The 14460-nt window shown below is 41.4% G+C and overlaps 1 protein-coding gene across 1 annotated transcript in view; it reads right to left on the reverse strand.

The window, feature by feature from the left end:
- The window catches only part of DCBLD2 (discoidin, CUB and LCCL domain containing 2), an 84621-nt gene extending 72045 nt beyond the window's left edge, over positions 1–12576 (reverse strand). Inside the window, exon 1 of the mRNA XM_043996961.1 lies at positions 12085–12576. Within this exon, the coding sequence (XP_043852896.1) occupies positions 12085–12283 (199 nt within the window). The 5' untranslated portion in view covers positions 12284–12576. The remainder of the gene's footprint in view (positions 1–12084) is intronic.
- Between the last annotated feature and the right edge of the window lie 1884 nt (positions 12577–14460).

Below are 14460 nucleotides of genomic sequence, written 5' to 3' on the forward strand. Positions count from 1 at the left end.
ACCAAACCCTCAAGTCTCCAAAAGTCTTACAACACTTTCTTTAGCTATAATCAAGTCTGTTTAAATGATATGTACTAGTTTTGTAGTTCTTCTTTAAATGAGGAAATTCTGCTAACTTCTGAAAATATTTGTTATTAAATATATTACTTATATTATTCCTCCCAGTCACCAAGGTTCACCTCAAAGCCATCCTTCAGCTGCCCAAAACAGATGAGTACTGGTAGAATGTTGTTGGCAATATTCCTCAAGTACCCTATATATACCCAGCTTACTAAAAAATGTTGGTATGTTTTGGGATGTGGCAGAAGGGATGCTAATTTAGAATGTTTAGATTCAGCCAGTGATGAAATTATAGTGATTTCAAAGTAAAAATGCTTCCTGTAGTGTCATATTTCAAACTCAATAAATTCTCAACTCACTGGGAAAGAATAAAGTCGTGTTTTATGGTATATCACTCATCAAACATTAAGCATTATGTGAAAAAGGACCACTCAGGCAGAGAGAAGGGAATAATGCCAGACATGCTGAGTAAATAAAGTAAATAAGACAGGGAAACTGACTGGATTTGAAAGGTAAGGAAGAAGTCAATGATGTCTTATAGGTTACAAAGTTTTTAAGGCAAATAGCTAGCACCTACCTCCCAGGGTTATTGTAAGGATTAAATGAGATATTTGCAAAATACTTAACACAGTGCCTGGGATGTAGTAAGTGCTTAGTAAATGTTTGTTTTCTTCTTTTTCCTTCCTTTCTTCCCTCTCCATACAACTCTTGCCTTCATACTAGGGGACTTCTTCCATACATATACTGGTGTTCCCTTTAATAACTCTACTTCTCAGTTCCTCAATCTACTAAAATCCCATAACCTACTCCTCCCTCAGTTATACAAAGAGATTGTCTTATCTTTGGTCTTGCCAGCACCTGAAAGTATCCCACTTCCATGTTCATAATTTACACAATTCCTTTATCCAATCATAATATTTGATCTAACTCTCCTTATGCCTCACTACCCCTAATCCTATTTTTCACCCTTGCTGTGAGTATCAATCTGTCTATCCCTCAAGTACTTTCCCAGGTATCATCTCTTCTCTTGCTATACCTTCCACCTTTTCCAAGCTCAATCCCTTGTTTCTTTGTTTTTGAGGCAATTGGGGTTAAGTGACTTGCTCAGGGTCACACAGCTAGTAAGTGTCAAGTGTCTGAGGCTGGATTTGAACTCAAGTCCTCCTGAATCCAGGGCCCATGCTCTATCCACTACACCACCTAGCTGCCCCAAACAGTGGTAACTATTGGGGGAGGAGCGGAGTAATGAGGATTAAGTGACTTGCCCAGGGTCACACAGCTAGTAAGTGTCAAGTGTCTGAGGCCAGATTTGAACTCAGGTCCTCCTGAATCCAGGGCTGGTACTTTATCCATTGTGCCACCTAGATGCCCCCTCAATCCCTTAATAAATTAGTTAAACTCAAATATTCTGCTCCTTTTGTCCTATAAGCAACTTCAGATAGCTCCACCCACCTGTTTTTGCTCCTTCTCACAAGTCACAAAACCATGCTGATCAGGTACACCACACATTTATGCTATCTCTTTTCAGCTGGGACTTTACTGAAGTAGGGCAATCCTACTACTCCTCCCAAATTTTCTGTCCCACTCATCACACAGCAGCTGTTCTAAATCTTCTCTTCTTGAGCATCTTAAAATAATCTTTTCCTCGAATTCTCTCAGTTGAGGGCTTCAACTCATACTTCACTTAAAAACTGAAACCATGAACCAAAATATCCCATCTCAGTTATCACCCTCTCTTTACTAAAAAATTGAAGCTATTCCCTATGAGCTTCCTTTTCCCCCAATAATGATGGGCCCTTCTCTTAGCTAAAGCCTACCCATGTGCCCTCAATCCATTCCCTCTTCTCCAAAAGAATGCCCCTTCACTCATTCCCTCTCTCTAATCTTTTACCTCTTGCTATCTAGTGGTTCTTTCCCTACTGTCTAAACATGTCTATCTCCCCCATCCTTAAAAACTACTCCCTACCATCTCCCACCTCAAACTATTGTTCTATATTTCTTCTCTCTCAGTCAAACTTCTGGAAAAAAATCTGGTTACACCAGTTGTTTCTACTCTCTCACTTGTTCTACAAACATCCCTTTACAGTTGGTTTCTAAGCTCATCACAAATGAAACCAGTCTCCAAACTTAACAATGATATCTTAATTGCCAAATCTGATGGTCTTTTCTGAGCCCTTAACCTACCTGACCCGTTTTGCTGCATTTGCACTGCTAACTACCCTCCTCCTGGATTTTCTCTTTCTAGGATTTTGTGAAACTACTCTATTCAACCTTCTCCTTTATGACACCTCCCTAATCCTCTTTGCTGGCTCATCGCCCATAGTACAACCCCTCACCTGGAGGTGATCCCCATGGCTTTGTCCTGGGGTACTCTGATCTTCTCTCTCTAGTCTCTCTCTCAATGAATTAATCAACTCCTATAAATTGAGTTATGATCTCTATACTGATGAACCCCAGCCTCTTTCCTGAACTTCAGTTTTGCACCATCTGCCTTTTACTCTTATTAAATTAATAGAAGCATCTCAAACATAGTGTGTTCAAAACAGAACTCATTATCTTTCCCCCAAAACTCTCTCCCCTTTCAAAATTTACTATTTCTGTTTAAATATCACCGTTCTTCAGGTGTCTCAGCTTATGTCCCTGGCATGATATCTGATTTCTTTCTGCCTCATTCACTGATATAATATCTAATCAACTGCCAAATCTTGCTATTTCTGTCACCCCAACATATCTCATAGCCTACCCTTGCTCTCTAGTCTCACTATAATCCAAGCTTTAATTACTTCTTGCCTAGATTATTGCTATAACCTACTAATTGACCTCAAGTCTTTCTCCATTTTTTACTGTATATGCCTTAAGATCCAGCCCATATTACTCCTACTTAATAAACTCCAATAACTCCTTTTTGCCTCTAGGATAAAATATCTCAAAGATTCATTTTCACAGCCCTTCACAACCTGACCCTAATTTACCTCTCAGCCCCTTTATACTAACATTATATTAACTTTCTCTCAAATTCTGAGATGCAACCAAAATGACCTTTTGCCCCAGCTACCCTCCATGCCTGAAATATACTCTCCTTTCACTTCCACTTTAAAGAATCCCTCTCTTCCTTTAAGTTCAAGCAATACTTTCTACATGAAACCTTCCCTGATCCATGAAACTGTTAGTGCCTTCCCTAACTGCCTTGTATTTAACTACGCTGCATTTATTCTCTTAATATTTATTCTGTATATACTTATATATGTACTTGTCTCTCCATTAGAATATAAACTCTCTAGGAGAAGAGATTATTTCAGTGTTTGTGATGGTATCTCCAGAGATCAGTGTTGGGCCTGGAACAAACAGGCATTTAATTAATGGATATTCTTATTGTACCTGTCAGACCACTAATATTCATTTTTTGTATTTGGATATTTTGTCATGTCCACTAACTCTACGTGTCCCCCAAGGTTTTGTCCTGGACCCTCTTCTCTTTCCTCTCAGCATCATCTCTCTTGATGATCTCATCAACTCCTGAGGGTTCAGTTATGATCTATATATTGATGATTCCCAAACCTCTGTATCCGGACCTTTCCTGAGTTCCAGTCTCACATTACTAACTGCCTACTGGACACTCTGAAATCAGTGTCACATAGACATCTAAAATTTAACATGTCCAAAACAGAATTTACTATCTTTCCCCCAAAACCCAACCCTCTTCTGAACCTCCTGATGTTTGTCTAGGGCAGAGGTGTCATATTTGCAGCACCCAAACTCCACAGCCCAACCAGATTATAATGTTATTTTTAATGTTTAAAAAAATAAGTAAAAATACAATATAACAGATGATGGAATTTGTGGTTTTCCATTTATATTTGAATTTGGCACCACTGGTCTAAGGCAGAGGTGTCAAACTAAAGGGCCTTCAAAACTCCCCAATGCACAAATACAATACAACACTGATAATGGTAATCTGTGGTTTTCCATCTCTTTCTATTTGAGTCTGACACCATCTGACTAGGGTACCACTCAAATTTCCAACCTTTGCTGTCACCCTTAATTCCTCACCTCATTCACTACACGCATCTAATCAATTGCCAAATCTTGCTGCTTCTACCTCCCTAACATCTCTTGTATGGTCCCATTCTCTTCACTCACAAACACTTTTGCTCAGGCTTAGTTCTTTGAAAATATGTCAACAGTATGCCATAAAAGTTAAAGGGACAATTCATCACCTCTCACCTAGACTGCCACAAGTCTTCTGACTGGTCTCCTAGCTTCAAGTCTCTTCCTCCTCTAATCCATCTTCCACTCAGCTGCCCAAGTGATGCTCCTAATGCTTAAGTCAGATCATGTCACTCCCCTACTCAAATTCCAGGGGCTTCCTCTTACTTCTAGGACCAAATATAAACTCCTTTGCTTGGCATTTAAGACACTTTAAAGCCTTGCCCTTTCTAATCTCCCCAGTCTTCTGCCATACTGGACTACATGCTGTTCCTCACACAATGTCCATCTCCTGTCTTTAGCCTATGCACTGGCTGTTTTCCGTTCCTGGAATGCTCTCCCTCTCAAATCAAATGAGATGATGTTTATAAAGCATTTGGGAAAGTGTCTGGCACCAAATAAGTGCTCAATGAAGACTTTTTCCCTTCCCTTGCCTCTCTTCACCTTCCCCTCTTGGAAGCCCTGGATTCCTTCAAGACTCAATTCAAACACCACCTTCAGAAGGCCTTTCCTGTTACACGAAGTGCTAGTGCATTTTCCTAGAAGGAGACTTCCCATTGGCCAGTATCTTTATCTACCTATTTATGTTTATATACATGCTTTCTCCCCTATTAAAATGTAAACTGCTGAAGGGTAGGGACTTTTATTTTCTTTTTCTTTGTATTCCCATTACTTCGCACAGTGTGGCACAGAATAAACTCTCAATAAGTGCTTTTTATTGATTGTGATAAAGCAAGTAAAAATGAGTATGTGATAAGTTCTCTGAAAGGCACAAACAGTATGACAAAAGTGAGGACAATTCATTCCTAAATGCTGTGATAAGTGAAGACTTCATGGAGGAATTGGCATATAAATTGGGCCTTAAAATAACATTTTTGAGGACAGAGATTAGGGAGAAGGCACATTCTATGCAAAAAGTACCGGCATCAGCAAAGGCAACAAAGTACAAGGCATATTTAGAGCACAACAAGTTGTCCCATTTGGAGATTAATGTATAAGGGCAACAGTAAAAGAGGTTAGAGAATTTGAATAGGATCATGAAGAATCTCTCAAACCTATTCCTCTAAATTTTCTTATTTTAGTCAAGGACAGTGTCCTTCTAGTCACTCAGGAGCCAGTCAGTTGTCCCATCTTGTCCAGTTTGCCTCTGTATTTCTAGTTCCCTCCCCCTTCTCTGCACTGCCACCATACTAAAGGTTCTTATCTCCTCTCACCTGTACTAAGGCAACAGACTAATTGGTTTCCCTACCTCTAGTCTTTCATCTCTCAACCCAATCCACCTGGCTATAAAAAAAATAATCTTCAAAAAAAACCCCAAAACAAACAAACAAAAAACCACAGGTTTGACCTAAAACAAAGAATTCACATCAATTCCTTCTCAAGAAGCTCCAGGACTCCCTTTTACCTCTAGATAACTCTTTCGTTTGACATTCAAAGCCCTTCATCATCTGGCTCTCACCTACCTTTCCAAACTTATTTTATATGACACCCTGTCACAAAATGTTCCAGTTAAAAGGGCCTACTATTTCTATTCCCACACAACATTCCATCTCCTCTCTTCTTGACTCTACAAAGGCTACTTCCCATTTCTAAAATGATCTTGCTCTTTACCTCTGCCTCTTTGAATTCCTAACTTTCTTCAGACTTAACACTGGGTGCAATCTATAGAAGGCACTTCCCAATCCCATAAGTTAACTCTTTTATTTCACCCCACAAACATTACTTTGCATTTATTTGATATATACTTTGTTCTAACTTATTTATGTTTTATGTCTAACTTTATTACATTTTATACCCTACTCATAAAAGGTAAGGTCCTTGAAGTCAGAGAAATTGGGTTTTTTTACATCCCTGGCATCTAGCAGTGATTTGAGTCTATCTGGCTTAACAAATGTTCTTTGAATTGAACTTACTCCTTTTTCCTTCTGTGTGCAACCTCCAGCTAAAGGCCCAATGGTGGACTCTCTCATGAGGGGAGACTGATTGCATAATCAGTGCCCAGGTCTTACCAACTCCACCCCTCAAACCTAAAGAGAAAAGAGAGACAGTTATGCCACTCTAATTTCTCTTCAGGTCCCTGAAGGGAGAGAAAGTTCTCGGGAAGAAGCTGATGCATAGAGGAGCTGGCAATCACTCTCCTAACCCATTCCCCCTGGTTGCTACACTACAGACTTCAAGGAATTGTCCCTTGGAACTCTCTCTTGGTTGAGCTGAGTTACCTCACTTCCAGTAAAACTCATTCAATGTATATTGTCTGGTATACAGTCTCATATGCATACTTTCTCTGAATTCTGTTTTGCCATCAACTTGGATAAATGGATTTCTTCGAATTCATTGTAGAACTGGCATCTGATAAAAAGGGGGTCAAGTCTTGCATATACAGCTAGGGACAACCTTTTCCCATTAAGGAACAGCAATCAGGAATATAATTTGAACCTAAAAACTACTTTCCCTAGACTGACAATATTTAATGGAACAGACAGTTATAATCCTAGCCCAGGACTCCTCTCTGAGGAGAGGATAGTGTCCAGTTTTTGGTACCAACCTCCTGCTTCCCCTTCTTTCAAGGAATTCAAGTCTCTCTTGGAGAAGGGTAAGGGTGGGAGGGAGATTGGGGAGTTACCTACTCTTGCTTTCTTGCCAGTCACATCTAGGTAAATCTTTATTTGCACAGATAACCTACATGGACGAAACCAAAACAGAACCTACAATATAAACCTCCTTACATATGCAAATGTGATCACTGTCCCCTGTGACTAATCATGCTTAAATTTTCAGTGCATATATATTTGTTCCACCACTATCTGCAATATTGACTTTCTTGAGCATGTTTTCTAAAAGTATCTAAAATCTCAACTTGTTTATGACATTAGAGATGTAAAATATAAGCTGCTTGAGGGCAAATAACTTCATTTCAAATTCCCTAAGAGCACAGTATCTCATAAATAGTATGCATGTGAACACGAAATCTAAATTTGAAGCTTTCTCAGACTGAAAGATTATTTGCCCCCAACTTCATCCTACTCAAAATCACGTGACTCCAGCTACTACCGTACAAAGTAGTTCATATTTACTTTTTAAAATTTAAACTGTATTTCCCCCCAAATAAATCCAGTTTGTGTAAAGCATAAGTACAGTCTATTATCAGTTTCATTTTCTAAGTGACTGCTTTTTTTTCTTTCAAAAACATTTCATTGTAGGGGTATGCAGACCAGTACAATATTAAGATCTATTTACTATTGATAGGTTCTGTCCAAATTTTTTCTACTTGTTCACTCACTCCAGTATAACAAATACTGAAATGACTTCAGTGAGAGTATGAAACAACATTTTGTAATAGAAAAAGTATTGCATACGGAATAAAAAAACCTGCTTCCAAATTCTAGCTCTGCAACTTGTCTGTGACTTTGGAATAATTATTTCAGCTTTACAGATTTCAGTTTCCTCATATGTAACATGGGGAGGGGGAGGATGGGGAAGAGAGGGAGGAGGGGGAAAGCTCTAGGATGGCAGAGAATGGAGATAGTTTACCTTTACTAAGATCTTTTTGAGCACTTAATTTGTGATCTTACCAACAGTAAGACACTTAAATAATGACTAAAGGAATATTTACTGAGAAGAGATGAGGTCTAGGATCAGAGGACATGGTTCCAATTCTCTCGAAGTTACAACCTTTCTCACCCTGCTAAGTCATTTCCGTTTTCTCAACTGTCCATTTGGATTAAAAAACTTCTCTAGCCCCATCTAGCTCCCAATCCTACAACAGTGATAATGACATTTAAAACTAAGGTCACACCTCCTGAAAAATGAGCTCAGATTGAGAAGAGATGATTTTGCAGGTACCAACTTCACTCAACATGTTTTACCTCTACTTGATCTCACACACCACCCACTAATTTTATTCCTGGGAAATTTCATCACAAATTAGGATACTTTTCTTCATAAAGTTCAATCTCTTGAATGCATCCAGCCTTCTTTGTTCAAGTTATATTCTATTATTATTTTTTTATCCGAAATGCTGTCATCAGAAAGCATTTATAAAGTCCTTACTATGTGCTAGGGGCTGCAAATACAAAGAACAAAACTAAAGGAATGATTGCATTCAACAAGATTCTATTCCATGGGGGAACCGTCCATCTAGAAATACTTACAGAACACAATGACAAGGAGTGCAGAACAAATACTAGATAGTTAAATACAGGGTAGTTAGCAAGGGAGGCCATTAGAAGTTAGGGGGAAGGGGTCAGGAAAGGCTTGTGTAGAAGGTGGTACACCCATGATCTGCTTCCTGAAAGAAGCAAACATGTTGCAGAGGGATTGCATTTATATTGCAGAGGTAAGGAAGAATTCACTTGAGTGAGGTATTGGAAACCCCTAATGCAAATGTACAGAGGTCAGAGGTGGAGAAAGAATATCAGTCTGGCTGGATCATGGAGTGCAGGAAGGACAGTAATATGTAAAGGGTAAGGAAAGATAGGTTAAGGCCAAGTGGTGAAGGCCTTTCGAAGTCAAATTTAAAGAGTTTATATTTTCTTCTATAGGCAAAGGGAACCACTAGAATTTATTGAATACGGTAGTAGCATAGGCAGACCTACACTTAAGGAAAATCACTTTGTCAGTTGTGTGGAGGATGGTTTAGCACAGGGAGACTAGAGGCAGGAAGAACAATTACAATAATCCAGGTGACAGGTGATGGGATACCAAATAAAGTTTATGTCAACTCAGGACTGGTCGATTCAGGAGATAGTGTGGAGACAGAAACAAGATTTAGCAATTGATTGCATAGGCAATCTACTCAATTTAAAAAGCAATGGCTTGGGGCAGCTAGATGGCACAGTGGATAGAGCACCGGCCCTGGATTCAGGAGTACCTGAGTTCAAATCCGGCCTCAGACACTTAATACTTACTAGCTGTGTGACCCTGGGCAAGTCACTTAACCCCAATTGCCTCACTAAAAAAAAAAAAAAAAAAAAAAAAATGGCTTTCCCTTTCATTGCTTCAATATTTTTCTTGTGTGTTTTCTACTCTGATAAGCATTTCTGGATAGATGATCAGATAGTTAAATAAATCACATTTCCTTATTTTTGGAAGGGGGATGTTTACTATTTACTTATACTAGGAAATCTAAAAATATATTATATATTAACATTCCTATTAACATGACAGTGATTTATTTAAATTAGAACAGAATATTGGGCTGGAAAGGGCCTTAGAGAGAATCTTGTCCATCTACTTCATTTTACACAGATGATGAAAGAGGTCCAAGGAGCTTAAATGACTTGCCAATAAGTATTCCTCAGTATTTCAAGATTTTAAATATAGGTGCCCTGTACTCACAAAGGGGCAGCTAGGTGGTGCAGTGGACAGAAAACCAGGCCTGGAGTAAGGAAAACCTGGGCTCAAATCCAGCCTCAGATACTTACTAGATGTGTGGCCCTGGGCAAGTCAGGTCACCATTTGCCTCAGTTTCCTCATCTGTTAAATGAGCTGGAGAAGGAAAGGGCAAAGTGCTCCAGTATCTTTGCCAAGAAAACCGCAAATGGGGTCAGAAAGAGTAGGAGGAGTTAGAAATGACTCAGCGACCGGGTACAAAAAATGCCTATAAAGAAGTTCTCTAGAGAAAGTAGTTTATCTATTATATATTATTAAATGCATATTTTTCTTACAACATAGACTCATAATGTCCCTGAGCCTGTTTCTTCACCCATAAAATGAAAAGACTAGGGGGCAGCTAAGTGGCACAGTAGATAAAGCATTGGCCCTGGATTCAGGAGGACCTGAGTTCAAATCCTGCCTCAGACACTTGACACTTAGTAGCAGTGTGACCCTGGGCAAGTCAACTAACCCTCATTGCCCTGCCAAAAAAAATTTAAAAGAAAGAAAGAAAAGAAAAGACTGAACTAGCCAAACTCTAGGTTGACTTGAACCTTCCAGGTCTCGATCCTATGATCATTTGAAAGACTCTGGCAAAGGAGGGAGGATGAGATCCAATTTCTGGTAACAACTATCTAAGTGGCCATGGGCAAGTCACAAGCTTTATAGACCTCACTGTGTCACTTCACCCTGTTTGCCTTAGTTTCCTCATTTATAAAATAAAGGGGTTGGACAAGACTTTTCTGAGGTTCCCTTGAGCTCTATAACTATAATCCCACAAGCATGCATGAAGATCTCAACATCTCCACAAAAACCTGCTTATGGTGATTCTTGCCTATATCATTAATATTAAGTGAGAGCAACATTTAAATGACAGCTGGCCTCAAACATGGAAATCAGTACCAAAAACCTTACACACACTTCAGTGAAATTGTAAATTCAGTAGAGAACTATGTTTCAGAACTAATACTAAACAAATTCAAAAAGTAAAGCCAAAATATTGTATAGTATCATTTTAACTGGGGGGGATATTATTAATCTTTACTTTTTCTTTCATATTTTAATTTCTCCCTCAAAGTTTTACACAGGTTTTTCATTAGTTTTTATTACCTGTGAAATAGGTTTCTTAAGGATTTTAAGCAGAAAAAATGTTTTGCTGCTTTTTGAAAAGATTTAGCCTCTTAATATGGAAAATAATTTTATTAGAGCAATATAGTACTATAACTTGGGTTAAAACCAGCATATGACCAAAGTAATCTTGACCACCATTCTTAATAATAGTTTGGGTAGGAAATACCACTTGTTAACTGAAAACTACTCCTTTTGGTCTGTTTGATGTGGGAATACAGAATAGATAGCCTTAGATTTAGGAAGCAGAATGTTTAAACGTTATCATGATTTGAGTTTTACCAGTTAAAAGTTAATATTCATTCTTTTTTTCTCAATTGACTTCTGGCCTTCCTTTTGAAACCTTTTATCTTTTAAGATTTTTTACTCAAAGAAAAAGATTAGTATCCTTCCTTCTCTCCCTGAATCATTAATTAACCAGCCATTATTAGCTTCATTACTAGCAAGAAAAAGCCAAGAATTTTCAACTTTAAAAGCTCAGCATGGGATCACCTTCTGACAGACAAGTGATGGAGTCAAGATAAAAAGTGAGACACCTATTTTTGGATGTAGCCAGTGTAAGAATTTGTGTTACCTGAGTGTGCTTATTTACTACAATAATTTTTTTTTCCTTTTTTTTTCAATGGATGGGTGGAAGGTAGAGGAAATGAAGGCTTGATTTAAATAAACAGAGATCACACTTATGTACACACAACCATAGGCAAAACTAGACACACTCCTACCCAAATGCTGGACATATTCAACTCTAAAGCTTGCAACAACCACTCCCTAAATCAGGAGCTATTAATTAACCTAATGCCAGGGAACTTATTTCGTTGAAACATTTTGATAACTGTATTCCAATAGAATTGGTTTCCTTCGGAATGGTAAGTTATTTTATGCATTTTAAAACATTATTCGAAGAAGGGAGTTCACAGGCTTCACCAGACTGCCAAAGGGCTTCACGACCAGGAAAACAAAACAAAAAAAAGGTTAGGAATCCCTGCCCTAACTAACCCTGCAGTCCCCCCACCCCCGCCTCCACTCCCGAGTTGATGCGGAGCAGCAAGTTCCAAGACAAGAAGCACTGGCTTCAAGTTGTCCGCTCCCCAGGGAAGATGACGTCCGGGTCTCCCCCACAAGACGGCACATCTGCGGGTCTTCCCAGGAGCAGCAGTGAAGAACCACAGCCCGGGCCGGAGGGGGTGTGTGGAAACACCTCAATCCAACCTCACGCTGCCCTGCAAAAGGGATAGAGTCCCCCAACTCCCCCCTCCCAACCCCATGCACGGCTCCCCCAGCCCCTGCGGGGGGAGGGGGCGGCCCGGGTCCGCTCACCTAGTTGAGCTCCGGTGTCTTCCAGCAGCAGCAGAAGTACCAGGAGGAGCAAGAAGGGGGTGGAAAGAGAAGAGGAGGAGGAGGGGGAGGAACAGAAGGGAAAGGGGGAGAGGGAGAAGGCGGCCGCCCGGGCCAGGATCCGGACCGGGGGAAGCGACGACAGGCTGCGCTGGGTTCTCACCATCCCCCGGCTCTCCATCCCGGCCTGCAGTCCGCATGCATAGTGCGGGCGGCGGCGGCGCGGAGCTGGCGGAGCCCCGGGACCCGCTGCGGCCGCAGGGGCTGGGGGGTGGGGGGGATGGAGAGCGCGCGGCCCTCTGGCGCCCCGGCTCCCTCCTCCTGCTCCCTCCTCCTCCTCCTCCTCCTCCTCCTCCTCCTTCCCCCTCCCCCGCTTCTTTCTCTTCCTCCTCCTCCTCCTCCTCCTCTTTTCCCGGCCGTTCCTTCCCGCCCCAAAGCTAACGGCGCAGCAGCCGGGGGCGAGGGGGCGCCCCAAGCCCGGCACTCAGCCCTGGCTCCCCGAAGGGAAGGGGAGGGGAAACGGAGCGCGAGAGCCCGGGCCCACCCTTCCCCCCGCCCCCCGACGCTCTTCCCCCCAATTGGAGCCCGCTCTTCTCCCACCCGACCCGTTAGCCCACCCTTCTCTCCCCGCCTCCCCAGGCTCGGACGCCCGGGATCCTGCTTTCTCCAATCGCGGTCCTCCTCCTGCCTCCTAGCTCCTCTGCTTCCCCCACGTTCTGTCCCGGCCCGCCCCTCCCCCCGCGCCCGTTCCCCCTCCCCTCCCGCTCCCGGGTCCTCGCGCTGCCGGGGCAGCTCGCGCGCGTCGTGGTGCTGGTGGCCCCAGTGCGTGCAGATGCCGCCGTGATCGCTCGCGGTCCCTGCACGTTCGCTCACTCTGGCCTGGGCGGTGACTTCCCAGACTTCACCAGCGCCTTTTTCCTTCTGACTTCTCCTGCATCGTGCCTCCGGGGGTGGTGGGTGGAGATGCGACCTGCACGAACTCCGATGCCTGCGCCTCTCGGCTAGAGACTTGGATTTTAAGGAAGAAAAACGGCGCTTTTTTTTTTTTAATTTAGAAAAATCTTTTCCTGCAGAGCACACAGCATGTTTTATGAAAACTAAAACATCGCTTTACTGCAGTTCTGAGTTACAGCCATAGATGAAGACTGAACCTGAGATTTCATTAGTAATTTACAATTAAGTTGTATTTTTTTTTCAAGAACTAGCTTTTATTTTCTTCTCTCCTCCCCCCCCCCGCCGCCCCGGGGGGGGGGGAGGGGGACAAGAAAAAGAAAACCTTTCTAACAAATATGCCTGGCAAAACAAACTCCCACATTGATCACGTCCAAAAAGTATGTCTCTTTCCACATATTTAGTCTATCACTTCTTGGTCAGGAGACACGTAGCATTCTTCATCAGCCATCTGGGAGCTCCAGGGTGAGGAAACACCTCTGCAGTTTATGGTCTTAAAGAGATGCCCAGAGCACTGAGGGGTTTGTTTCTTGCCAAGGTCACAGAGCATGTGCCAAAGGAAAGGCTTGAACCCGAATCTTCCCGAGAGCAGCATTCTATCCACTACTCCAGGCTGCCTCTTAGGGTCATAGAAGGCAAATTAAATTTAATGGCTAAGTATTAGGCACCTAGTATGAGGTCATTCCTTGATTATGTCACGGATGATATAAAAAGTTATGACATGATGTAGTCCTTTACAAACCAGAATAAAAGAACCATTGAATAGTAAGGCATCAAATATACCTAACAAACGATCTTCCAGCCTCCATTTATAGGGAGACCTCATCTTATGAGTTAGACCTTTCTACTGTTCAACAGCTGGGATTAATAGGTAGTTTTTCTTTACATTGAGCTAATATATCCCTCACTGCAATTTCTCTCCACCCATTGTACTGTCGCATAGTTCGGCTTCAGAAACTGATATGATTTTATCAGTAAAAAATGACATTAAAAAGGAGGCTTTATAATCCATCTGGCCCCAGAAACTTAAAGACTGTTAAAACTTTCCATCTAACTTGAAGCTGAAACCTTCCAAATGTGTTGTCTTCTGGCTTAGAATGTGAATTCCTTGAAAGCAAAAAGGAGCTTACTTTCTAATTTCTATGGCCAGAGATTGGCCCGGGTGCTCTGCACGAGGTAAGTACTTAATAAATGTTTTATTCATTCATTTATAATTCATTCAACCAGAATTTATTAATCATTTTCTCTTTCCTTTCTCTAGCAAGTCAAGATGCATTTATTGTCTAATATGCGCTAGGCGATGTGGATACAAAGAAAGGCTAAAAAACGAGTCCCCATTCTCAAGTGGCTACCTCACAATCTAAGGGGGAAAACAGTATGCAAACAAATGTTCAAAGAAGAGATAGG

The sequence above is a fragment of the Dromiciops gliroides genome, chromosome 3, assembly GCF_019393635.1.
Source record: "Dromiciops gliroides isolate mDroGli1 chromosome 3, mDroGli1.pri, whole genome shotgun sequence".
In the NCBI taxonomy this organism is placed as follows: Eukaryota; Metazoa; Chordata; class Mammalia; order Microbiotheria; family Microbiotheriidae; genus Dromiciops; species Dromiciops gliroides.